The sequence below is a fragment of the Lepus europaeus genome, chromosome 12 (genome assembly GCF_033115175.1).
Source record: "Lepus europaeus isolate LE1 chromosome 12, mLepTim1.pri, whole genome shotgun sequence".
NCBI classification, from domain to species: domain Eukaryota; kingdom Metazoa; phylum Chordata; class Mammalia; order Lagomorpha; family Leporidae; genus Lepus; species Lepus europaeus.
In genome coordinates this window covers 75121658-75145424 of record NC_084838.1, presented here as the reverse complement: position 1 = coordinate 75145424, position 23767 = coordinate 75121658, and the positions used below count along the sequence as shown (strand labels likewise).

General features: G+C 45.5%; 1 protein-coding gene across 2 annotated transcripts in view; it reads left to right on the top strand.

The window, feature by feature from the left end:
• The window catches only part of DOCK8 (dedicator of cytokinesis 8), a 255396-nt gene that overhangs the window by 96433 nt on the left and 135196 nt on the right, over positions 1-23767 (top strand). For both annotated transcript variants that reach the window (XM_062208372.1, XM_062208373.1), the window contains exons 6-10: positions 1458-1670; positions 9343-9428; positions 13796-13862; positions 15859-16008; positions 23263-23343. In XM_062208372.1, the coding sequence (XP_062064356.1) occupies positions 1458-1670; positions 9343-9428; positions 13796-13862; positions 15859-16008; positions 23263-23343 (597 nt within the window). The remainder of the gene's footprint in view (positions 1-1457; positions 1671-9342; positions 9429-13795; positions 13863-15858; positions 16009-23262; positions 23344-23767) is intronic.

Sequence of the window (23767 nt, the reverse complement as noted above, 5' to 3'; positions counted from 1 at the left end):
TTATAGGTTCTTTGCCACGTCTTTGGTTGGGCATGTGGTTCCCAATTACTGAGACATTCCAAGAGGAATAAAGTGTCCCCTTTGTGCCTGACAGCTCTTTTAAACACACTGCAGCTAAAAGTGGACCGTGCTTGAATAGCAAATGCTGTCTTTCTTCCTCCCTCCTCCTTTCCTTCCTCCCTCCCTCCCTCCCTCCCTTTCATGTGTGTGTGGGTGTGTGTGTGGGGGGGGTGGGTGTGGGGGTGCGCTTCTGCTTGTTTCTGTAGCTGTTAACTTCACGTGTTGTAGGAAAATGTTCTTCACGCCTACATCCCTGTCTTTGGAAACAGAACATCTAGCTTTGGGGTTTACACAAAGCTTCATTTGGAAGGCTCCTCAGAGATCATCTTCTTTTCCAGTTACAAAGACTGAGTTCTGCAGTTGGGATTGGGATGAGTCTCTGCTCCCAGTCCTTTCTGTCACACCTTATTCCAGCTCTGTTTGGCTTGAGTGTGAGACATGAGTGTGGTCTCTTAGAGACTTGTCTCCCAACACCCGGAGAAGAACAAGCCGACTGCCACCGACAGGAACACAGTGCTATTTTCAGGCCTTTCTTCAGGACTGGTTTAGCTATATCCCTTCTCCCTACTCTCCCAAGCCCCTGGTAACCACCATTGTACGCTCAGCTACTATGGGATCAACTTTTTAAATAAATAAATGAAAGATTTATTTATTTATTCAAAAGGAAGAATGACAGAGATGGGAGGAGAGAGAGAAGGGGGGAAGAAAGACAGAGACAGAGACAGAGATAGAGATAGAGATAGAGGTAGAGATAGAGAGATACAGAGAAAAATTTTCCATCTGCTGGTTCACTTTCCTAATGGCTGCAACAACCAGGTCTGGGCCTGGTTGAAGCTAGGTGTCAGGAACTGCTCCCACGTGGTCTCCCCTATGGAAGCCAGGGCCATGAACTTGGTCCATCATCCACTGCTTTTCCAGACTCGTCAGGAGGTTGCTGGATCAGATGTGAGCAGCTGGGACAGGAACTGGCACTTCGTTGATATGGGATGCTGGCCTTGTAACTGGTGGCTTACCCCACTGCACCACAGTGGCAGTCCCGAGATGAAACTTGTTTAGATTACACATATCAGTGAGGTCATATAGGGCTTGTCTTTCTGCACCTGGCTTATTCCTCTTAACAGAATGACCTCCACTGTCACCTGTGTTGTTGCAAACAACAAGAATTCCTCCTTTTCAATGGCTGGTAGTATCACCTTGCATGTGTGTACCATGCTTTGTCCATTCATCAGTGGGTGGACACTTCGGTTGTTTCCATTTCTAGGCAGTAAATAGAGCTGCAGTAAACATGGGAGTGCAGATGTCTCTTCAGCAGAGTGGTTTCATTTCCCCTGGATGTGTGTTTCCTCTCATTTTTTGCCGCTCTCTTTCTCCCCGGGACCCACTGTCTTCTCTCATAGGCAGCCCCCCGCCACCTAAACGTGCTGTGTGATGTGTCTGGAAAAGGCCCCCTCGCTTCCTGTGACTTCGACCTCCGCAGCCTGCAGCCTGACGCGCGGCTGGAGAACCTCTTGCAACATGTGAGCTCCGAGGACTTCGAGAAGCAGAACGAGGAGGCCCGGAGGACCAATCGGCAGGCCGAGCTCTTTGCCCTCTACCCATCGGTGGATGAGGTGGGTGCAGCGGCGTCCGCACCAGAGGATTTCAGAGACGAGAGAGACACGAGCAAGATTTTTTGGTTCACTCTTACTGTAGTGCAGTCCCTGATGGCCGGGTGATTAACCGTGTGATTGCTGGGGCTAATTGTTTTCCCCAGGGCAAGCCTATGGCATAGCAGACCCAACTGTTCATCATCCAGGTGGATGCTGTTAATAACAACAACTAGGATTCTCATCACACTTTTCAAACCAAGATTATTTGCTTATTTTAAAGCAGAGCATTAGAGAGAGAAAGAGAGAGGGAGAGAGGAAGAGAGGGATATCTTCCTTCTACTGGAATCGAATGGCCACAACAAGCAGGCATGGGCCAGGACCAAAGCCAGGAGCCAGGAGCTCCATCCTTGTCTTCCACATGGGTGTCAGGGACCCAAGCACTTGAGTAATCATTTGCTGCCTCTCAGGCACAGTAGTAGGGAGCTGGATGGGACGTGTGGAGCAGCCAGGATTGAACCTTGACTCTGAGAGGGGATGCCAGCATCGCACACAGCAGTTTGACCCCTCTGCCACAACAACAGCTCCTTTCTCACTCCTTAGACATCACGTTCACCCACCTTATCTTTAGGGTCTGCATGCAACGGCCCTGGTCAGTGAGTCAAGCCATTCAGTTCTGCATGGGCATGTTTTGTAACTAATCGATGGAGTGTATTCTTGAAACCTTGTTGTTCTTTAGTGGTTTGTTGACTGGTTTCAGTGTACAGCTGGAGAGACCTGCTTTGTGAACGTTTCATGCTAAGATAATCATGGGCATACTCCCAGTCTGTAAAACTTTGGGATCTCGGGTCGGTCCAGCACTGTGGCTTAATGAGTAAAGCTGTTGCCTGCAGTGTCAGCATCCCATATGGGAACTCGTTCAAGTCTTGCTGCGCCACTTTTTTTTTTTTTTTTTTAAGATTTATTTGGAAGGCAGAGTTACAGAGAAGCACAGGCAGAGAGAGAGAGAGAGGTCTTCCATCTGCTGGTTCACTCCCCAGATGGCCACAATGGCCGGAGCTGCGCCAATTTGAAACCAGGAGCCAGGAGCTTCTTTCAGATCTCCCACGAAGGTGCAGGGGCCCAAGGACTTGGGCCATCTTCTGCTGCTTTCCCAGGCCATAGCAGTGAGCTGGATCACAAGTGGAGCAGCCGGGACTTGAACCACTACCCATGTGGGATGCCGGCACTGCAGGCAACAGCTCTACCCACTATGCCACAGCGCCGTCCTCTGCTCCACTTCTGATACAGCTCCCTGCTGGTGCACATGGGAGATCAGTGGAAGAGGACCCGATTCCTTAGGCCCTTGCACCTACTTGGGAGACTTGGATGAAGCTCCCGGTTCCTTGCTTTAGTCTGGCCCAGCCCTGGCTGTTGCAGCTGTTTGGGAAGTGAACCAGCAGATGAAAAACCTCTCTCTCTCTGTCTCTGTCTCTCTCTTTTTCTCTCTAACTTCACCTTTCAAATACATAAACAAATAATCTTTGGGATCTTGTTAATCCACTTCCATATGTAAAGAAGCTGGCTCAGAGCCTTTGGTCAGTTCCTGGGGTAGGTGGGCTGGGATGAGAGAGCCGTTCTTCAAGGCCTGGAGTCTCTTTAGGCTGCTAGTACTTTATTTGAGACTCATGATCTTCGCTTTCGCATGTCAGGTCATGTACACTTTGGGGTTTTACCAGTAGAAATTACCAAACTTTATCTCTGCTGGCCAAATTTCACTAAAAGTCCACTTGCAAGAAGTAGGCTGTGGGGAAATTTTGTATAAAATATGTGCCATCTTTCCATGTCTCTAACATTTGAAACTTGATCTTTGGACATGGCAAGATGATCAGGGAGCCTGATTCTCACCCTTATGACATCACTACCCCTGTAAGCCGGGTTTGCTGTCCTGCCTTTGAGTGTGCTGCTGGTCAGCAGAGAGGACCATAGAGGGGACAGCAGTCCTGGGGTATGCCATCAGATCTGCCGTGGGAGTCCTGTGGAGGACAAGGGCCTCGCCATCCAGCACCCTGCCTCCATGAGGGCCCAAGGGGAATTGTCCCCTCTGATGCCTTTCGCCAAGGGAGAATGGGGCTTTCACTAAGATAACGTGTACACATCCTGTCATCCATTCTCTTGAATTTTTACTGAGTCAGATTTCTGTTCCTCTCCACCAGGAGTGGCAGCTTCCTGATTGGTGTCCTGAGTTTACGCCGGCTTTCTTCTCTTTGCTTGTCCTTGTTTTCTAAACACCTGGGTTGTCTCATGAGTTGGTTTTATTTCCAGTTTTGTATGTAGACTCAAATCATTTTTGAGGTAGATTAAAAATAAGCCAAGTGGGGGCCAGTGCCATGGCTCACTTGGTTAATCTTCTGCCTGCGGCGCCGGCATCCCATATGGGCGCCGGGTTCTAGTCCTGGTTGCTCCTCTTCCAGTCCAGCTCTCTGCCGTGGCCCAGGATGGCAGTGGAGGATGGCCCAAGTGCTTGGGCCCTGTACCCGCATGGGAGACCAGGAGGAAGCACCTGGCTCCTGGCTTCGGATCAGCGCAGCTCTGTCCGTAGCGGCCATTTGGGGAGTGAACCAATGGAAGGAAGACCTTTGTCTCTCTCTCACTGTCTATAACTCTTTCTGTCAAATAAAATAAAATAAAAAAATAATAAGCCAAATGTCTCACTTATATGTGGAATCTGAAAGAGTTGATCTTGTAGAAACAGAAAATGGAAAGGTGGATCCCAAGACTGGAGTTGGCAGGAACTAATGATTGATGGGTTCAAAGTCTTAAACTGGAGGAATACGTATTAGTTATTGATTGGAATGTAAGGTGATTATAGTTAATGATGATGTATTTTATGCTTTGAAATTGTTAAAAGAATATAAAATGATAAATTGGTAAAGTGATAGGTATGTTAATTAGCTTGATGGAATCTTTCTAGTGTTTACATAGAAAAAAGCATCACATGCTATCCCATTAGTAGACACAGTTATCATTTGTCAACTAAGTAAGAAATTTTTGAAATTATTAAGTATGCATAATGTAAGCAATATCATCATCTGAATTCTTCAGTTTAGAAACTAAGAACCAGAAAGGATAGATTACTTGTTCAAGATTCAGTTGGTAAATTATCAGATGGGGACCCTGCCCATTAACTCCAGATTTCACGTTTGCTTGTTTATCTGTTGATGATTGCATGCTATATTAACCCCTGTAACTGAAATCCAAAGATGATGATTTACAGAATTAGGTGACCTAACTTCTCAGTTTCCATCCATGACAGTAACGCTCTTTGTCAGGCTTCTCAAGAAGTCTTAAATCAGACTCATTTGACCTTTGCTTGCCTTCCTCTTCCTCTCAAGTCCATGATGGAGGTTCTAACATGCAGCAGAAGACTCAAAGTGGACCCCAATAGGAGGAAGACCATTCAGGCAGGAGAGAGTATGTCCAGTGAGACATTGACTCGCAGTCTTCCAGAGGGATGACATGGAGGGTGCCCACGCTGAACTGTAGCAGAATGAGCTGTGGACTGCTTTCGAAGGAACTCTGTCTTCTGGTCTTTTCCAGTTAGGGATGAAAAGTGTGATTAAGTGGGGTCCTAACGGATTCTACTTTGCTTGAACAGAGAGGAGTGCTTGGAAATCAGGGTACCAGTTGCTGGTAAACTGTGCATCTGAGACACTGGAGGCGCCCGCACCAGCCCTCTAGTAGTATTTTCAAACTGTCCTAGCAGAAATTGCATTTAATTTGTACCTTTTCCATGAAACTCCTGTGGGAGAAAGGTAAATTTCTCCCTCATCTGAAATAATTACATAATGCTGGGTTTTTTTAAAAACTATACATTAATGAAATTATTTTACCATTACTTAATTTCTCAGTGAGGAAAATAAGTAAGCTAAGCTATCCAAATTATGACTAAGTTTACAGCAGAAGCAAAAGCTTATGTAACCACCAGGCTTCCTGAGACAACCTCTTGCCTGATTCACTGGAATTCAATGCGAGGCATCCTGTGTACTGATGCTGAGGACAGCTGCGACTGTACTGCAAGTCTCACAAGAGCTGGCTGAGGACTCTGTGGCTTAGAAGTGACAGAGCTGAAGTGAAAACTAGTTAGAAAAAATGAGAGTGGCCGGCGCCGTGGCTCAACAGGCTAATCCTCCGCCTTGCGGCGCCGGCACACCGGGTTCTAGTCCCGGTCAGGGCTCCGGATTCTATCCTGGTTGCCCCTCTTCCAGGCCAGCTCTCTGCTGTGGCCAGGGAGTGCAGAGGAGGATGGCCCAAGTGCTTGGGCCCTGCACCCCATGGGAGACCAGGAGAAGCACCTGGCTCCTGCCATCGGATCAGCATGGTGCGCAGGCCTCAGCGCGCCAGCCGCGGCGGCCATTGGAGGGTGAACCAACGGCAAAGGAAGACCTTTCTCTCTGTCTCTCTCTCTCACTGTCCACTCTGCCTGTCTAAAAAAAAATAAAAATTAAAATTAAAAAAAAAAGAAAAAATGAGAGTGGGGGGTGACATTTATTGGTTCACATAATGAATTAGCAGGTAGGCAAATGTGAAGGTGATGGGTGCATACCAGCCACTGGGGAAACCTGGATGGAGTTCCTGGCTTCAGCCTGGCCTAGCCCTGGCTGTTGCAGGCATTGGGAGAGTGAAGCAGAGGATGGGAGCTCATTCTCTCTCTCTTGTCTCTCTCTCTCTCTTACTTTAAAATAAAGAAATAAACAAATAAATAATTTTTGAAATGTGGAGTTGACCTTGTTGGGTCAGTAGATGGAAAGACATCATCCCTCTTGTCCTTTCTCTCTCTACCTCTTCCATTCCTTTATCCCCATCTTACTTATGTGTATGTATTTCCAAGCAAGATGAAAGCACGAGGTATCTACTAAAGCTTCCATTTCTTCTTTCTGCCTTTTTGGGAATTAGTTCCTATTTTAGATAGCTGTAAGGGTCCCAGACAGTCTTACAGATTATCCGAGACTTGGGAAATACATGATCCACATGCAATATATAAACCTTGTTTGGAACCTGATTTAACAAACTAACTGTAAAAAAAAAAAAAAGACTTTAGACTTTTGAGCAAATTTGAAACTGACAAAATTTTTGCTGTCAATAAGAAATCACTGTTGATGTTTTACAACTAATATTAGCATTACTGTTAAATGCTTTTAAACGTCCTCATCTTATAGAAATATTGTACTACCATGTTTACAGATGAGATTTATGGTATCCGGGAGCTTCTAAGGAATCTAGTCTCGGGTAGGGAGAGGTGGTAGTGTGGATGCAGAAGAAAGCAGCTTGCTCGTCAGTCGCCATTGTTGAAGGTGATGGAATCGTGGTGGTCCATGCTTCTTTTATTAAAAGATTTATTTATTTATTTGAAATGCACAGTTACAGAGAAGGCAGAAGCAGAAGCAGAAGCTGAGAGAGAGAGAATCTTCTATCTGCTGGTTCACTCTCCAAATGGCCACAACAATCAGGGCTGGGCCGGGCCAAAGCCAGGAGCTTCCTCCAGGATTCCCACATGGGTGCAGGGGCCCAAGCACTTGGGCCATCTTCCACTGCTTCCCCAGGCCATAGCAGAGAGCTGGATCAAAAGTAGAGCAGCCAGGACTTGAACTGGTGCCCATATGGGATGCCGGCACTGCAGATGGCTGCTTAACCTGCTGTGCCACAACTCTGGCCACTGGTCCATTACTTCATTCTCTCTATTTTTGTATTTGTTTAAAATTTTGCAAATGAAAAGCTCTTTAAAAAGAGATTCAAAATTTTAGAATACAGCCCAAAAATAGCCTTAGAAATATGAGAGTATTTGGCCGGCGCCGTGGCTTAACAGGCTAATCCTCCGCCTTGCGGCGCTGGCACACCGGGTTCTAGTCCCGGTTGGGGCACCGGATTCTATCCTGGTTGCCCCTCTTCCAGGCCAGCTCTCTGCTATGGCCCGGGAAGGCAGTGGAGGATGGCCCAAGTGCTTGGGCCCTGCACCCTATGGGAGACCAGGAGAAGCACCTGGCTCCTAGCTTCGGATCAGCGAGATACGCCGGCCGCAGCGGCCATTGGAGGGTGAACCAATGGCAAAAAGGAAGACCTTTCTCTCTGCCTCTCTCTCTATCCACTCTGCCTGTAAAAAAAAAAGAAAGAAAAAAAAAAAAAGAAATACAAGAGTATTTGCAAAATATGTCTTGAGGCTATTTTCAAATTAGAGGTGCTTCCCTTCCATTACATTTGTTGTGATTGCCCTGAAAGTTCCAGCTTGCCCTGAGGGAGTTGAGCTCACTGGAGACATCAGAACAGGGCCTCCTCTGGGAAACCCAGCAATCCTCCCCTGCAGGATGGCCAACTACAAGTACAAGGACTAGAGTAGCGGTGAGTTTACCACTTCAGTGTTTCCACCAACTGAGTACAAGTTGAGCAGGAAAGTGACTTTCCTACTATGTGTAAAAGTCTTACGCTCTCTGTGGAGTATCTGGTGGGAAGCTTTCAGCATTTCCGGCCTAGGGGAAGACCACTGGACATGACCCTGTTCTTTGGACTCTTGTGAGCATCAGACCATTGGGTAGTGTTTGGACAACCTGCTTCAAGAGTAGGACTTAAAGTGCTCAAGAATTTGCAGGTTTATCTTTGCATACACGAATATGCATGAGACATAGTCACAGTTTGTGTGTAAATGTTAAGGTTCCTGGGGCCAGCGCTGTGGCATAATGGGTAAAGCCACCGCCTGCAGTGTTGACATCCCATATGGGCACTGGTTCAAGTCCCGGCTGCTCCACTTCTGATCCAGCTTTCTTCTATGGCCCAGGAAAGCAGTAGAAGATGGCCTGAGTCCTTGGGCCCCTGCACCCACGTGGGAGACCTGGAGGAATCTCCTGGCTCCTGGCTTCGGATCAGTGCAGCTCTGGCTGCTGCAGTCAATTGGGGAGTGAACCAGCAGATGGAAGACCTCTCTCTCTCTCTCTCTCTCTCACTCTCTCTCACTCTGCCTCTCCTTCTCTCTCTGTATAACTCTGACTTTCAAATAATAAATAAATAAATCTTTTTAAAAATGTTAAGTTTCCTTTCATATTCCTTTGTCTTTAGTCTGTCTGGTAAGATAAGCAGGTATAGCTCTTAATTTTGTCATTATGAAGCTTTCCTTTTCTTAGCACTTCAGCAAGTTCCAGCTGGATATGTAAAGGTGGATCCCATAAATTCAGCTCCAAATCTCTGTCATCTACTTAGGAGAGCAGTGGACTGAGAAAGAGACTGTATCAAAGGATTGATGGCAAATAGCCTTAGGTGAACTCTTCTGACTCAGATTTCAAGTCTGAAACCCCCGTGTTTACTAAAGTCCTTGGCAGGAGAAATATTCCAAGTGTGTATTTAGAGCAGGCAAAGAAAAAACAGCCAACAATAGGTATAGGAATTTGTAATGCCATCTGGTGGATATTACTAAGCAATGTGCATTTCCTTCCTTCCTCCCTCCCTCAGTCTCTTTGTTTGGGTTTCTGCAGTTGGTGCTGAGTTTGGAGGTTTGGGGGTTGGATGAGAAATTCTCTGTAAAAGGCACAGTGTTGTTCTGCTACTAGAAATAAAGCAAATGCATGTGGACTTGAGCCATGGAAGGTGCCTTCCCCTCCCTGGGTTAACTCCAAATGGAATTCTTCATGGAAATTTATTAATGATGTATTTGCAATGTGATTACTAATAGGAGGATGCTGTGGAAATACGTCCAGTACCAGAATGTCCTAAAGAACATATGGGCAACAGAATACTGGTCAAGGTGCTGACTCTGAAGTAAGTATCAGCTAATACGGTCGTCAACACATTGATGCTTGTTTGGCCTCTAGATTGTATTCCTACCAAGCCTTTGACAGTCATCTCTCAACAACTGGGAAGAAGCAGAGGTGTCTGCCAAGGTTAGGTGTGTAAAGTGATGGCCAACATGAAGAAAAGTGGCAGTAATCCAGTGGTGTGCTGGAATTGACTCATATGAACTCACGGGAGCTGACACTGCACTCCACTTCCATGTCTGGGTTCAGTAAAGTCACACTGGTAGCCTGGAATTGGTCATGATGAAAGTATTCGCACACAGAAATCACCAAGTACTGTAGATGAGAGCCTTTTCTGCCCACAGACTTGTGTGTTAAACATTTGCCAGTACACCATTTTTGAAACATTGATAAATGCAACTGAAACCCAGTCTCAATGCAGGGGTCAGTGGGGAGTAGTGGGGACCGTAGCCAACTAGGCAAGGGGGAATCCACTGTCCCCTGCAACTGTACAGCAGGCCCAGTTTTGTTCATTTTCTGATTTATTTAAGAGAAACTGGAAATTCATATTTTTCAGCATAATTTCCCGATTACTTAAATATCTTCTCATTTCTTTTTCAACACCACACAACTCAAAACTTATGTCAGGAGCCTGGTTTCAACTAGCCAGTGATGTACCACATCTGCTTTGAAACACTTGTATATAAACTTCTTGACAGTGTACTTTTATAGTTAAAAAGGGTCATATGCCTCTGTGTATGTGTGTTAATTTTGTCCTCACATATTAAAATATGAGCTATGATATGAAGCATGAACTGTACCCATCTAAATTCATTCTAGTATTGTCTTCCTGCAGTCTGATAAATTGTCTAGTGTAATTCCTGGAGTCTTTGCACACTGCTACTTTAGATAATTAGTCCTTCCACTTTGGTTACAGACTTTTTTGGAAATACTAAAGTTGTAAATGCTCTATCTAGGCAAAAGCTCATAAGCATAACCTTTCTTTACATGCTACCGGGAGGGTCATCCATCTCTTGAAGTTAATTCATGGATCCCTTAAGCAGCACCTGGTTTGCAATTAAGCATCTGGATTCTGGATTCAAGGTTGTATTTGAACCCTGAGAACTCCTTAACTTGTAAATGAGGTTGTCAGACTCTAGGTCTCAACTTCTGTGATCCTCAGAACTCAAGCTAGTGTGGTGACTCACAGCTATGGCGCTGACTGTGTGGTAGCCCTTCCTCTGGCTACTTTCACTGGTGGCCGTGTCAGGGCCTTTTGTCTCGTATCCAGAAATGAGTAGCCTACTCACCAGCTCTGCATCAAGTGATGGGCACAGAAAGGCCAAGCCCTGCACTTCCAGCCAACCCAGAATTGGGAGCCTCCTAACCCATCGGCAGGAGGACTGAGTGGAAGTGGCTGTTCCCCTCTCATTGTTCATGGGCATCACTCACCCGGACAGGATGCACAGCCAGACCACTTTTAGATGCAATGAACTATGCCATTTGGGATCGGAGGAATTTTCCCCTATGACGTTTGTCACCATGCCTTCTAGACCTTTCCAGTAAATAAATGCAGCTGTTCTCACAGGTGGGAAAACATGGCCCACGAAGATAGACATGTTTTACAAACGAATAGTGGCTTGGGTCTCTCTTAATCAGAATTGTGAAGTGCAGTTTCTAATGACTTTTCAACTGCCAAAGCAGAAATCAAGTAGCATTGACCATTTTATGCAGGGACCTTGGTCTGTTCAAGTGTCTTAAATAGTTCCTGCAGAATTTATACACCTGCAAGAGGAAAGAGGGATGGAAGAAAGGCCCTAGGTATAACTACCTTGAGTAAACTGGATACAATAAGCAAATTCTTACAGGTAAATACTGAATATGAAAATATGAATAGTAAAAATTTAATGACAATATCAGAGACACCTTTTTTTGCTGACCCTGATATGCAGAGTTATACTACAGATTCCAACAGCTAGAAAAAAATTTTACTTCTGAGAAATAGGCAAAGCTTCATAGATGCAGAAATAATTAAGCTGATGCTAACTCTGCACATGTTTGTAGCAACAAGAAAAGAAGAGGCTGACAACAAAGTATTTTTCTGTTTTGTGTTTTAATGGAGGAAATCTTCTAATTTAAAATTTAACATAATCCTATGCAAAATAGCCTCAGCTCAGAGGCATCTTCTGGGTGATGAGACTTCAGTGTGCGGAACTTCCCGATGATAGAGTTCAGTAGGTTCAGGTGGAGTCAAGAAACCTGAGTGCTGACAAACTGCTCATCTGCCAAAAATACATGCTTTGGGGACTAAGTTTAGCAAAACAATAACAGAACAAGCCTAGGTTCTGTGCTCAGAAAGGGCTTGGCTCAAAACCTGCATGTGCCATTTGTTAACTTTGTGGCCTTTGGCAGATTACTTAACCTCCCTGATCCTGTTTCCTCATGTATGGAGTGGGGATAAGATCTGAATTACACTGTTGTGAGCAGTATAGTAAAACACTTCATACACAGTTTGCTCTGTTGAAAACACAGTATTTATTCATCCTCTTTTTTTCCCTCTGAACCACAGAGAACTTAACACTGGGTACCTACCTGAGTATAGCACATCAGTATTCTGGCCCTGTGGGTGTCACACAGTTCAACACATGCCTAGCCTGGTGGGCAGGAGCTGGTGAGCCCAGGCACTGTACAGGCCCAGGTGAATGTGCTGTTACCTAACAAGGGGAAGAATAATCATAGAAATCCTCAACACTCTTTGTGTATGGCAAAACTTGTAACAAAATCTACCATCTTAGCCATTTTTAATGGGCAATTCAGCAGCAGTAAGTCTGTTTTCATTGTGGTGCAACAGTTACCATCCATCTGTCTCCAGAAATTTCTCATCTTTGTGAAACTGGTAAACAACTATTCCCCACTCCTTCCTTCTCCCACACACCAGCCCTTGGCAACTTCCATTCTACCTGTGCTAGGTATGTCATATAAGTGGGATCATATACTATTGATGCTTTCATGCCTGGCTTATTTCACTTAGCGTGAGGTCTTCAATGTTGATCCATGTATCAGAACAACCTTCCTTTTCAAGGCTGAATAATACTTCTGTGTGTGTGTATCATTGTTTCTTACCTGTTTTCCTGTCACTGAACACTTGTGTTGCTTCCGCCTTTTGGCTCATGTGAATAATGCTTGGCTCTGGTTTTGTAAGTCTGTTCACACACATAAGCTTCAGTGGTGCTTACAACAACCCTGGAAGATGGGAAGAGCAAATGTCCTTTCCTCGTTTTGCATATAAATAAATGGTACTGGAAAAAGTAGGTGACCTGATAAGGATCCCAGAATTAGCAGGTGTGGGAGAGGAAACAGAGCCCAAGTCTGCAGTGCCCTGTGTGTCTGCTATTATTGCAGACTGCCCCATTTACAAATGCACCATTTGACCAACCGACCCTCTTGTCTAAGCTTGCTTACATTCTGTCCAAATATTCTTCTAAAAGGTCCTCTTTAAAGACCAAGCTGTCCAGTGATGAGGCTGTCCTCTGACACACGCACTGAAACACAATGTGATGTGATTTGTGTGACATCTGGGGTAGGGGTGGTACAGGGCTCCTTTCCCAGTGCTCGCAATGGGCAGTGTCCCAGGTCATGGGTTGTTATGCTGAGAAACTTGGAAGATGGTCATGTATTCCATGTGCACCTATAACAGGTGCCAGGATTGTTCTGTGGGGATGTGTTCTTTTCAGACTCACTATGGTGGGCTGTCAAGGGGAACTGGCAGTGAGGGCCAACACGAGGGCTCCTCTTCCTAGCTCTCTTGGGGTCCAGGTACCTTCAGTGTTTCTCAGTTGTGCCCACTGTCCTCCCCCTTCTTCAACCAGCAGCTCTGCAGCAGAGGAGTTAGGAAGGGCCAGGCGTTCATCCATGTCGTGATCCCATCTTCCTCTCATTGTTCTATTGTAAATCTAAGAAAAAAGTACCTGGCTTTTTCTTTTCCTACTGTCAGAAATACCCCCATCTGTTAGAACTAGGTAACAGAGATTCCTATCCCAGAAGTAAAACCTAAGTAGGTGCTAAGAGAGATTGCACTGTCTGAAAGCACGGCAGCTAAAATGTAGGTGCTCATTTGGATCAGACCAGTGGTACGTTCAGCCCACCGTCTTGCAGTGCCACCAGCAAGCATTTTGGGAAGAGTCACCATCCACCATGATTTAAGATAATAAGAAAATTTTCATGACTCTCCTGTATTTCTTCATTAATATTCCAGTGTTGTTTTCATGTGCGTGGAGTTATTTGAAAATTTCTGGAAATGGTTTATGTTTTTAACCAGTGTCTAGATCTAGGCAATGTCAGAAAATTCAAAATTATCCAAGTTAATACTATGTGGCTTTCTCCCTCTGGCAGATTTGAAATTGAAATTGAGCCCCTGTTTGCCAGCATCGCCCTCTATGATGTTAAAGAAAGGAAAAAGGTAAGAAAGCAAATGTTCCCCCGTCCTTGAGGCACATGTAGTGGTCATGACTGTTTCGGCTTGCTTGCTTTTTAAATCTCAATTCTATGCAGCAAACAAACACATCAGATTGAACAGCAGATGTCCTTTCGATTGCTTTTTTAATTCTTGAAGGATGGGTCTAGGACTGTTAGTCATTTATATTCTTTGAAGAATCTTGAGGGGAGAGGCCTGCCAGACGGGGTGGCCTGTTTGAGTTAAAGAAATATAGTGGTCAGCGTTTGGGGTTATGTCTAAAACAAAACCATTTCAGTAGACTGTGAACAAGAGTGACTGCATACGCAGGGCTTCCTCAGGTTGAGAACTTTCACTCATTGGAAATGGAAGGCATCTTGTGATAACCAGATAAACCGTTAAGACAGCCATTTGCCGTAGGATGAAGACTTCCTCAGATATAATGTGGTGGGTTTTTTTTTTTTTTTTTTTTTTTTTATAGGCAGAGTGGACAGTAATAGAGAGACAGACAGAGAGAAAGGTCTTCCTTTGCCGTTGGTTCACCCTCCAATGGCCACCGCGGCTGATCAGGGGACCACACGCCAGGGTGTGTGGGGGGGCACCAGGCCAGCAATGCCTCTGCATCACTCAGCCATGCAGGAATCCAGGCTGCCTGTGGCTCCTGTGTGTTCAAGAAGTGCTTTCCCCAAAACATTCTTCTCACTGCCATCGCTGCCCTCCCCAGAGAAGGGGGAAGCTGGCTGGAGAAGGCCTGAGCACTGGACACGTCGCTTCTGCTCACAGCTGAGTGGAGAGAATGTAGCCTGATGATCAGTGCTACCTGCAAGGACAGCTGGCAAACACAGCATCTGCCTGGCTGCCGCTTCTCACTGAAGCTCTACTGGTGAGGAAAGGGCAGAGTCCCACGCTACAGAGGCTCTTCAGTGATACTCAGAAGCCCAGGAACACTGGTCGTGACCCGCTCTTGCTCAGACTTCAGACCCTTGAGTGGATCCACACAGTGTGGAGCCAGCTCTAGTTTCTAGGCCATGCCCTCTTGGATATGACTCTGTCCCTTTTCCCACTGCAGCCCAGGCAGAGTCAGCCTGGAGTAGTCACTGTTACCTGTGCTTAGTGCAGCTGACCCAGACTCCGAGATATTTAACTATGCTGTATTCCCTCCCTGGTACACTGTCACCCTCCAGCTCTGCCCATCAGAATCCCCTGCTAAGGATTCATCCATTGCCAGAGCCTCTCTACAAAATGCTTTCCTGGTCCCTGCAACTGGATGCGATCTCTCACTCCCTGGAATTTCTATAACACTCCTTTGAATGAATGCAGTGACTCACATTTTGCTTTCAATTTTGCTTTTCTCATTCTCAAATGTATACTAATTGAGAAAAGAAGCAATGTCCTTGTACCTCACTGTTAGGAAATACAATAGGTTAACAAAAATTAAAATGTTTCAAGGAACACCTCCCCAACGGTTCCAATTCATCTTAAAATAGTGACAAAACACGGCTGGCGCCGCGGCTCACTAGGCTAATCCTCCACCTTGCGGCGCCGGCACACCGGGTTCTAGTCCCGGTCGGGGCACCAATCCTGTCCCGGTTGCCCCTCTTCCAGGCCAGCTCTCTGCTGTGGCCAGGGAGTGCAGTGGAGGATGGCCCAAGTCCTTGGGCCCTGCACCCCATGGGAGACCAGGAGAAGCACCTGGCTCCTGCCTTCGGATCAGCGCGGTGCGCTGGCCGCAGCGCTCCAGCCGTGGCGGCCATTGGAGGGTGAACCAACAGCAAAAGGAAGACCTTTCTCTCTGTCTCTCTCTCTCTCACTGTCCACTCTGCCTGTCAAAAAAAAGTGACAAAACATTCATCCATTTTTCCAGTAGCCACTTGTCATAAACCGTATTTGTAGGTTTATTCCTTGGGTGAAAGTCCTTTTAGCTATTTTGCTCTTTCTCAGGCGTGTTTAGAATATGCACACAACAGGTCTCATTTATTTTCCCTTTGCTGCTCATTTACAGATCTCTGAAAATTTTCACTGTGACCTGAACTCCGACCAGTTCCGAGGGTTCCTGCGAGCCCACACGCCCTCTGTCGCCCCATCCAGTCAGGCGAGGGCTGCCGTCTTCTCAGTCACCTGCCCATCCTCTGACGTCTACCTGGTGGTCAAGGTATTCACCCACAGTCTGGCTGCTCATTCTGAGGTTGCTGTCGTTGTGTGGCTCCCAGCGCATGTTTGGGGTGAAAGGGACATCAGGACACAGCCGCGTGCCCTCACTTTGTGTGCCTCTCAACTTGCTCCCTTTTCCCCTGCCAGTAGATCGGGTTGTGGATACTGCAGAAGCCCACACGTTCTTACAGTCACACAATCCTAGGTGTGAATCCTGGCTTTGCCACTTAGTAGCTGGGTGACCTTGGCAATGACCTCACCTTTCTGAGACTTCCTGTCCTCATCTGTAAGGTGGGGCTGATCACCCTGACCTCAGTAAGTTGTCCAGATGATGGGATGAAGCCTGGTACCTCACAGGAAAACGCCCTCAGCTTGGGGCTCTGGGCGGCTGCTGTGGAGAAAGGAACAGGGTCTCTGCAGAGGAGCTTCCTTGCTATGTTCATGTTTTCTCTAGAGAGCTGTAGTTAAATGTTCCCAAGTCCAGGCTCTGACAACTAGGGCTCACTCCCCCTTGTTAGCATGTCTCGCTCGCTGAGTGTGCCTGGCAAGAGCAGAGTCTGTTCAGTAGAAGTAGAAGACCCTTCTTTGCCTTGCTCTTTGCACACATGCATACACACACATGGGGGGGGGGGCTTTTTCTACACCCTGAAATGACTGGTTAGAAGTTAGAAGCATTGTGGCTGGCATTGTGGTATAATCGGCTAAGCCCATATGGAGTCCGACTGCTCCACTTCAGACCCAGCTCCCACTAATGCACCTGGGAAAGCAGTGCAAGATGCCCCCAGTGCTTGGGCCCTTGCACCCGTGTGGGTGCAAGCTCCTGGCTCCTGATCAGCAGATGGAAGATATGTCTCTCTCTCTCTCTCTCTCTCCCCTCTCTCCTCTCTCCTCTCTCCTCTCTCCTTTCTCTCTCTGCTTTTCAAATAAAATAAATCTTAAAAAAAAAAAAAGTCACAAGCGTTGGCTATTTTACCTACCTTATGCCAAATAAAGTCTCTTTAAGTCAGTATACCAAAATTGTAAAACAAAACAAAGTCAAGTACATGATTCCGGGAACACTTAGCCTTCCATGTTTGGGACATCTCTAGTTAGCACTGCGTTTTGCATTTTGTGTCCGTGGTGTCTCAGTCATACTCTCGTGGTAGTATTATGTATCCTGAAGAATTCAGGTATTTTAGAGGTCACTCAACAGCTGGCAGGTGTGTTAAGAGGTTATTACAGCTTGAAGAGAACTTACTGAAGTTATGGAAAGTACATAGCTAAAATTCTGTTGTGAAAAGGAAACTTCTGTTACTGTTAAGTCCTTAATATGCGTCATTTTCATTGCAGTGTACTTAGACATGTACAAAATTAGCTTAGCTCAAAGCTCACTTTGGTAGTCTTGTATTTAGATTCCTCTATCTCTGACATCCTGGGAAACCAAAGAGACCCACGCTAGTTCTACAGCACTACATCTTATTTCAAATTCTGCTTCTCAGAGGGTGACGTCTAGTGAATCAGAACTAATTTGCCAAGTAACTGTGGTTGCCTGTTGGTTGCTAAAACTTACTAAATGTGTTCCCAAATTTTCAAATGTGTAAATGCATTCATTTAGCAACAACAAACATACTCTAAATTTTCTGAATGTGGAGCCGATGTTGTAGCACAGTGAGTTATGACACTACAGTTCGAATCCCAACTGCTCCATTTCTGGTCCAGCTCCCTGCTAATACCCCTTGAAAAGCAGCAGAAGTGGTCCAAGTACTTGGGCCCCTGCTCTCTTGGCTCCTGTCCTTGGCCTGGCCAAGCTACAGTCATTGTGGCCATTTGGGAAGTCAAATAGTGGACAGAAAATCTATTTCTCTCTCTCTCTCTCTCTCTCTCTCTCTCTCTCTCTCTTTCTCTCTCTCTCTTTCTTTATTTCTTTCTCTGTAACTCTGCCTTTCAAGTAAATATAATCTTTTTGTAAAAATTTGTCTGAACTTATTTGGGAAATTTAAATGTACATAGCACAGCAGTCTTCTACTTGCTCTCCTGTTTTTTTCTTAACCATATGCTGTCATCTTTGCTTCTTTTCCTTTAAATAGTGGTGCTGTAATATTCTGCACATGCAGGCAGATGCCATTCAGTGAAGAAGAGCTGCTTTCCCTCTGGTCTGCGTTTCTAAACTGGAAATCAGGATTTTACCTGGGCTTTAGTAGAGTTACCTAGTTCATGTATTGCATGTAATATTTAGCTTTAAGGGATTATTTCAAACTTAAATGTTTCATTCAAAGCTTTGTGAAGGAGGTAAAAGGATTTGTGTCATGATTAAGGAATGTGGAGTGAGAAAGGAGTTTTAAAAACTGTTTACTAATGTACATGCCCGGCCTTGAACCTGCACCTTCCAAGTAGAGCGGAAAGCAGCTTCGTCACCTTAAAAACCTCCCACGTGGCTCTGAAACGCTCCTCTGCCCGCCTCCCACAGTGCGTCAGTCAGCCCTTCACCACTGTGCCTGACACCTGAGAGAATCCACTTAGGGAGGAAGCTTTTCCTTGCTCACAGGCTTCGAGGTTCTCAGTCCAAGTTCCAGTGACCCCGCTGGTCTGTCATCTGACGACAGGGTGGATGGTTGACTATGTGCAGAGCAAGGATCACATGGAGACCCAGAGAGACAGACAAGAGTGCTGCTCTCTGCTTAGGCTGCCACAGCCAACCTTCTTGTGAGAACTGCCTTTGGAGGGCACACCTCCCGGTGACCTAAAAACGTCCCTGTAGCCTAACTCCTGGACACCATAAATGGGTCAAGTCTCCATCCTTACTCCAGTAACCGCTAACATTAATCCTTAACCATCAACTTAAGACTTGGGGGACCAAGCCTTCAACACATGGGTCTTTGAATGGCACCCAAACTGATTTCCAGGCTGTAGCACATGGTCATGGAAAGCCCCTGTATTTCATTACACATGCATGATGCAGGAACATACAGTGGGCTCTCACAAAATACCTGATGGTCTCCTTGAATCTGGATTCTCCTGTTTCCAGATTCTGGGGCAGTGTCCTACACTCTACTAGTGCATGCAGCCCAGTTAGCATGCCCTAACTGAAAGGTTCTTCATGTATTCATTGACTTTGAATTTATTCGACAAGCTCCTGACTATGAGCTTCAGGACACTAGGGACCATGTTTACTTTATCATTTTTGCCATCTTATCTCCCCAACAGCTACCATGTAGATAGCACTCAGCAAATATTTTTTGAACAAATGAATGAGTGAATGAGTGAATGATTGTTGACAGGAGTACTGGTCAGTGTCTAGTTCAAGTGCTGTGTGTCTGTGTTTTCAGTGTGGTGCATCCATGAGTGTAACCAACCTTCTCTTTACACTATGGCCATGGAGTAAGGTTTTTAACTTCTTTTGTGAGAAGAGAGACTTCTTGGTTGGAGTAACTAACATCTGAAGTAAATGTCCACTGGGAAGCCCCATGAAACATTCCTGCATCTGTAGAGTGTTCTGCTTTAAATCTGTGATGTCAGGCCGGCGCCGCGGCTCACTAGGCTAATCCTCCGCCTTGCGGCGCCGGCACACCGGGTTCTAGTCCCAGTCGGGGCACCGATCCTGTCCCGGTTGCCCCTCTTCCAGGCCAGCTCTCTGCTGTGGCCAGGGAGTGCAGTGGAGGATGGCCCAAGTCCTTGGGCCCTGCACCCCATGGGAGACCAGGAGAAGCACCTGGCTCCTGCCTTCGGATCAGCGCGGTGCGCTGGCCGCAGCGCACTACCGCGACGGCCATTGGAGGGTGAACCAACGGCAAAGGAAGACCTTTCTCTCTGTCTCTCTCTCTCTCACTGTCCACTCTGCCTGTCAAAAAAAAAAAAAATCTGTGATGTCAGGGGCCGGCACTGTGGCATAGCATGTAAAGCCGCCACCTGCAGTGCCCGACAGCCCATATGGGTGCCGGTTCAAGTTCCGGCTACTCCACTTCCAATCCAGCTCTCTGCTATGGCCTGGGATAGCAGTGGAAGATGGCCCAAGTCCTTGGGCCTCTGCACCTGCGTGGGAGACCCGGAAGAATTTCCTGGCTCCTGCCTTCGGATCTGCACAGTTCCGGCCGTTGCGACCAATTGGGGAGTGAACCAGCAGATGGAAGACCTCTCTCTCTCTCTCTCTCTCTCTCTCTCTCTCTCTCTCTGTCTCTGTCTCTCTGCCTCATCTCTCTCTGTGTAACTCTGACTTTCAAATAATAAATAAATCTTAAAAAAAAAAAATCTGTGATGCCTGAGGCGAGCATTTGCCACATCAGTTAAGATGCCCATATCCCATATCATGAGTCCTAGGTTCAAGTCAGTTTTGCTTCCAATTCCAGCTTCCTGCTAATGCACACTGCAGGTGATGCTCAGGAGACTGCAGGTGATGCCTGTGAACTTGAGTCCCTGCCACCTATGTGGAATTGAGTTCCAGGCTCCTGGCTTTGTCTTAGCCCAGCCCTGGTTGTTGTGGGCATTTGAGGAGTGAACAAACAGATAGAAGATCTCTCTCTTTCTATTTGTCTTTCTCTCTTTGCCTTTCAAAGAAATGAGAATGAATGAATGAATGAATAGATAATAAATAAATAAAACCTAACTGATAGTTATTAAGAATGTGTGCCAGAGCTGGTGTTGTGGAACAGTGGGTTAAGCCACTACCTGTGATGCCAGAATTCCATGTAAGTGCTGGTTTGAGGCCTAGTTGTTCTACTGCTCATCCAGCTCCCTGCTAATGTGCCTAGGAAAGCAGTGGAAGATGGCCCAAGTACTCGGGCTCCTGTCACCCACATAGTAGACCAGTACGGAGTTCCAGGCTCCTGGCTTCAGCCCATCCCATACCCAGCCGAGGCAGCATTTGGGAATTGAACCAGCAGATGGAAGTTCCCTCCCTTCCTCCCTCCCTCCCTCTCTCTCTCTCTCTCTAATTCTGCCTTCAAAATAAAAAAAATAAATCTTAAAAATAAAAAGGCTGTTTGCCTGTGGAAAATGATGACCCAAATTTCATCTTCATGGATTATCTCAACTAATCATATAAGCCAATTAAGCTAAATCCACTTGTTTTTGCCTTTAACATCTAAGTTGAATTCAATTTTGAGTTAGGAAATTTCAAATTTTCCTTTTTTCACTTAAACATGGAGGCAGTTGGCCAGCCAGCTCTGTTATCTGATGTAGAATGGAAGGAGACACTGTCAACAATAGCATTGTTCATATTCCCAGCCAGTTAGCAAACTGCATGTCTCATGGCTTCTGAGTTTATTTCCAAGTCTGTTACATCCAGAGAAGCAACGCTAATATAAAAAGCAAGGGACACAATTACAGACAATTTATTGTGTTCATTTATTCATTTTGTGGAAGGTTCTAGTCCCAACCTAACTTTTACAGAGATCATATCTCTTTTTTACATTGTAAGCAATAATAAAGAAAATGAGCTTCTCACTTCCTACATATGTCTCATGGGTTTTGTTTTATAAAATAGCTTTTATTGCATTTTTATTATGGACATAATACATGTTTATTGTTTAAAAATAGAAACTACACGTAAGCAAGAGGAAGAAAATAAAAATCACATATTACCCCATCATGCAAAGATAATTACTGTTAACATATGCTATGTATCCACTATCCTTTTAATATGCCTCAGTAATTTTGTTTTACAAAACTGTATATTGCACTGTACATATTAATTTTTAAAATAATTTTCAATTATCTTTATATACAGAAGATCAATTCAGTATGTACTAAGTAAAGATTTCATCAGTTTGCACCCACACAGAAACACAAAGTGTGAAAATACTGTTTCAGTACTAGTTATAGCATCACTGCACATTAGACAATACATTAAGGACAGATCCCACGTGGGATGTAAGTACACAGTGACTCCTGTTGTTGATTTAACAATTTAACACTCTTGTTTATGGCGTCAGTAATCTCCCTAGGCTCTAGTCATGAGTTGCCAAGGCTATGGAAACCTTTAGGGTTCGCCGACTTTGATCTTATTCTGATAGGGTCATAGTCAAAGTGGAAGTTCTCTCCTCCCTTTAGAAAAAGGTACCTCCTTCTTTGATGGCCCCATTCTTTCCACTGGGATCTCACTAGCAGAGATCTTTCTTTCTTTCTTTCTTTCTTTATTTCTTTATTATTATTATTATTTTTTTTTTGGACAGGCAGAGTGGACAGTAGAGGGAGACAGAGAGAAAGGTCTTCCTTTGCCGTTGGTTCACCCTCCAATGGCCACCGCGGTAGGCGCGCTGCGGCTGGCGCACCGCGCTGTTCCAATGGCAGGAGCCAGGTGCTTCTCCTGGTCTCCCATGGGGTGCAGGGCCCAAGGACTTGGGCCATCCTCCACTGCACTCCCTGGCCACAGCAGAGAGCTGGCCTGGAAGAGGGGCAACCGGGACAGGATCGGTGCCCCAACCGGGACTAGAACCCGGTGTGCCGGCGCCGCAAGGTGGAGGATTAGCCTGTTAAGCCACGGCGCCGGCCCAGAGATCTTTCATTTAGGTCTTCTTTTTTTTTTTTTTTTCCAGAGTGTCTTGGCTTTCCATGCCTAAAATACTCTCATGGGCTCTTCAGCCATATCCGAATGCCTTAAGGGCTGATTCTGAGGCCAGAGTGCTATTTAGGACATCTGCCATTCTATGAGTCTGCTGTGTATCCCGCTTCCCATGTTGGATCATTTTTTCCCTTTTTGATTCTATCAGTTAGTATTAGCAGACACTAGTCTTGTTTGTGTGATCCCTTTGACTCTTAGACCTATCAGTGTGATCAATTGTGAACTGAAATTGATCACTTGGACTGGTGAGATGGTATTGGTACATGCCACCTTGCATAGAAAATTAATCAATTTTTAAAAAATATCATGTAGGATCTCTGTAACTAGTACTCCAACAGTATTTTTCACTTTGTGTTGCTATGTGGGGGCAAACTGTTGAAATCTTTACTTAATATATACTAAACTGATCTTCTGTATATAAAGAGAATTGAAAATGAATCTTGATGTGAATGGAAGGGGAGAGGGAGTGGGAAAGGGGAGGGTTGCGAGTGGGAGGGAAATTATGGGGGAGGGGGGAAGCCATTGTAATCCATAAGCTGTACTTTGGAAATTTATATTCATTAAATAAAAGTTTAAAAAAATTTTTTTAAATCAAATAACACATATTGTGAACATCCTATGTCATAAAATACTGCCACTATCATGATTTTGGGGATTGCATAGATGTCATTATATGGATGTAATTCTTGTGCTGTCTTTTAATATTATTTTTGTTGGTAGATTGAAAAAGTCCTTCAGCAAGGAGAGATTGGAGAATGTGCAGAACCCTACATGGTTATCAAAGAAAGTGATGGTGGAAAGGTAGGATCGTTTGAGTGTTGTTAAGTGGTGTCATCTTAGAATAAGCAGAGATTTTCAGAAATGTCCCACAAAATAGCTAATGTGGTTTAATCTGTAATATGTCCGCATTTCAAACACACAAAAAATGTATTTAAACAAAAGAAAGGGAAACTGGCCATCAATGATAAAGAAATCACTCGTGATGGTCTACACCAGTGTGTGACTGTCAGATTTGGCCGGAAGGTCTGACCCAGCTGATATGGCCCTTTCAAACCAAGGGTGCCAGAGCTCCATGGACCCCTGCCAGCAGTGCAGGCTGCCGTCCCTTTCTGGCCTGGGACTGGGAATCGGCTCTGACTGCTGCACCTCAGAAAGTAATTAGCACAGTGTAAGTGCTGAGTCATGAGAAGCACATCTTTGCTCAGCACCATTTTGCAAAGGTTCT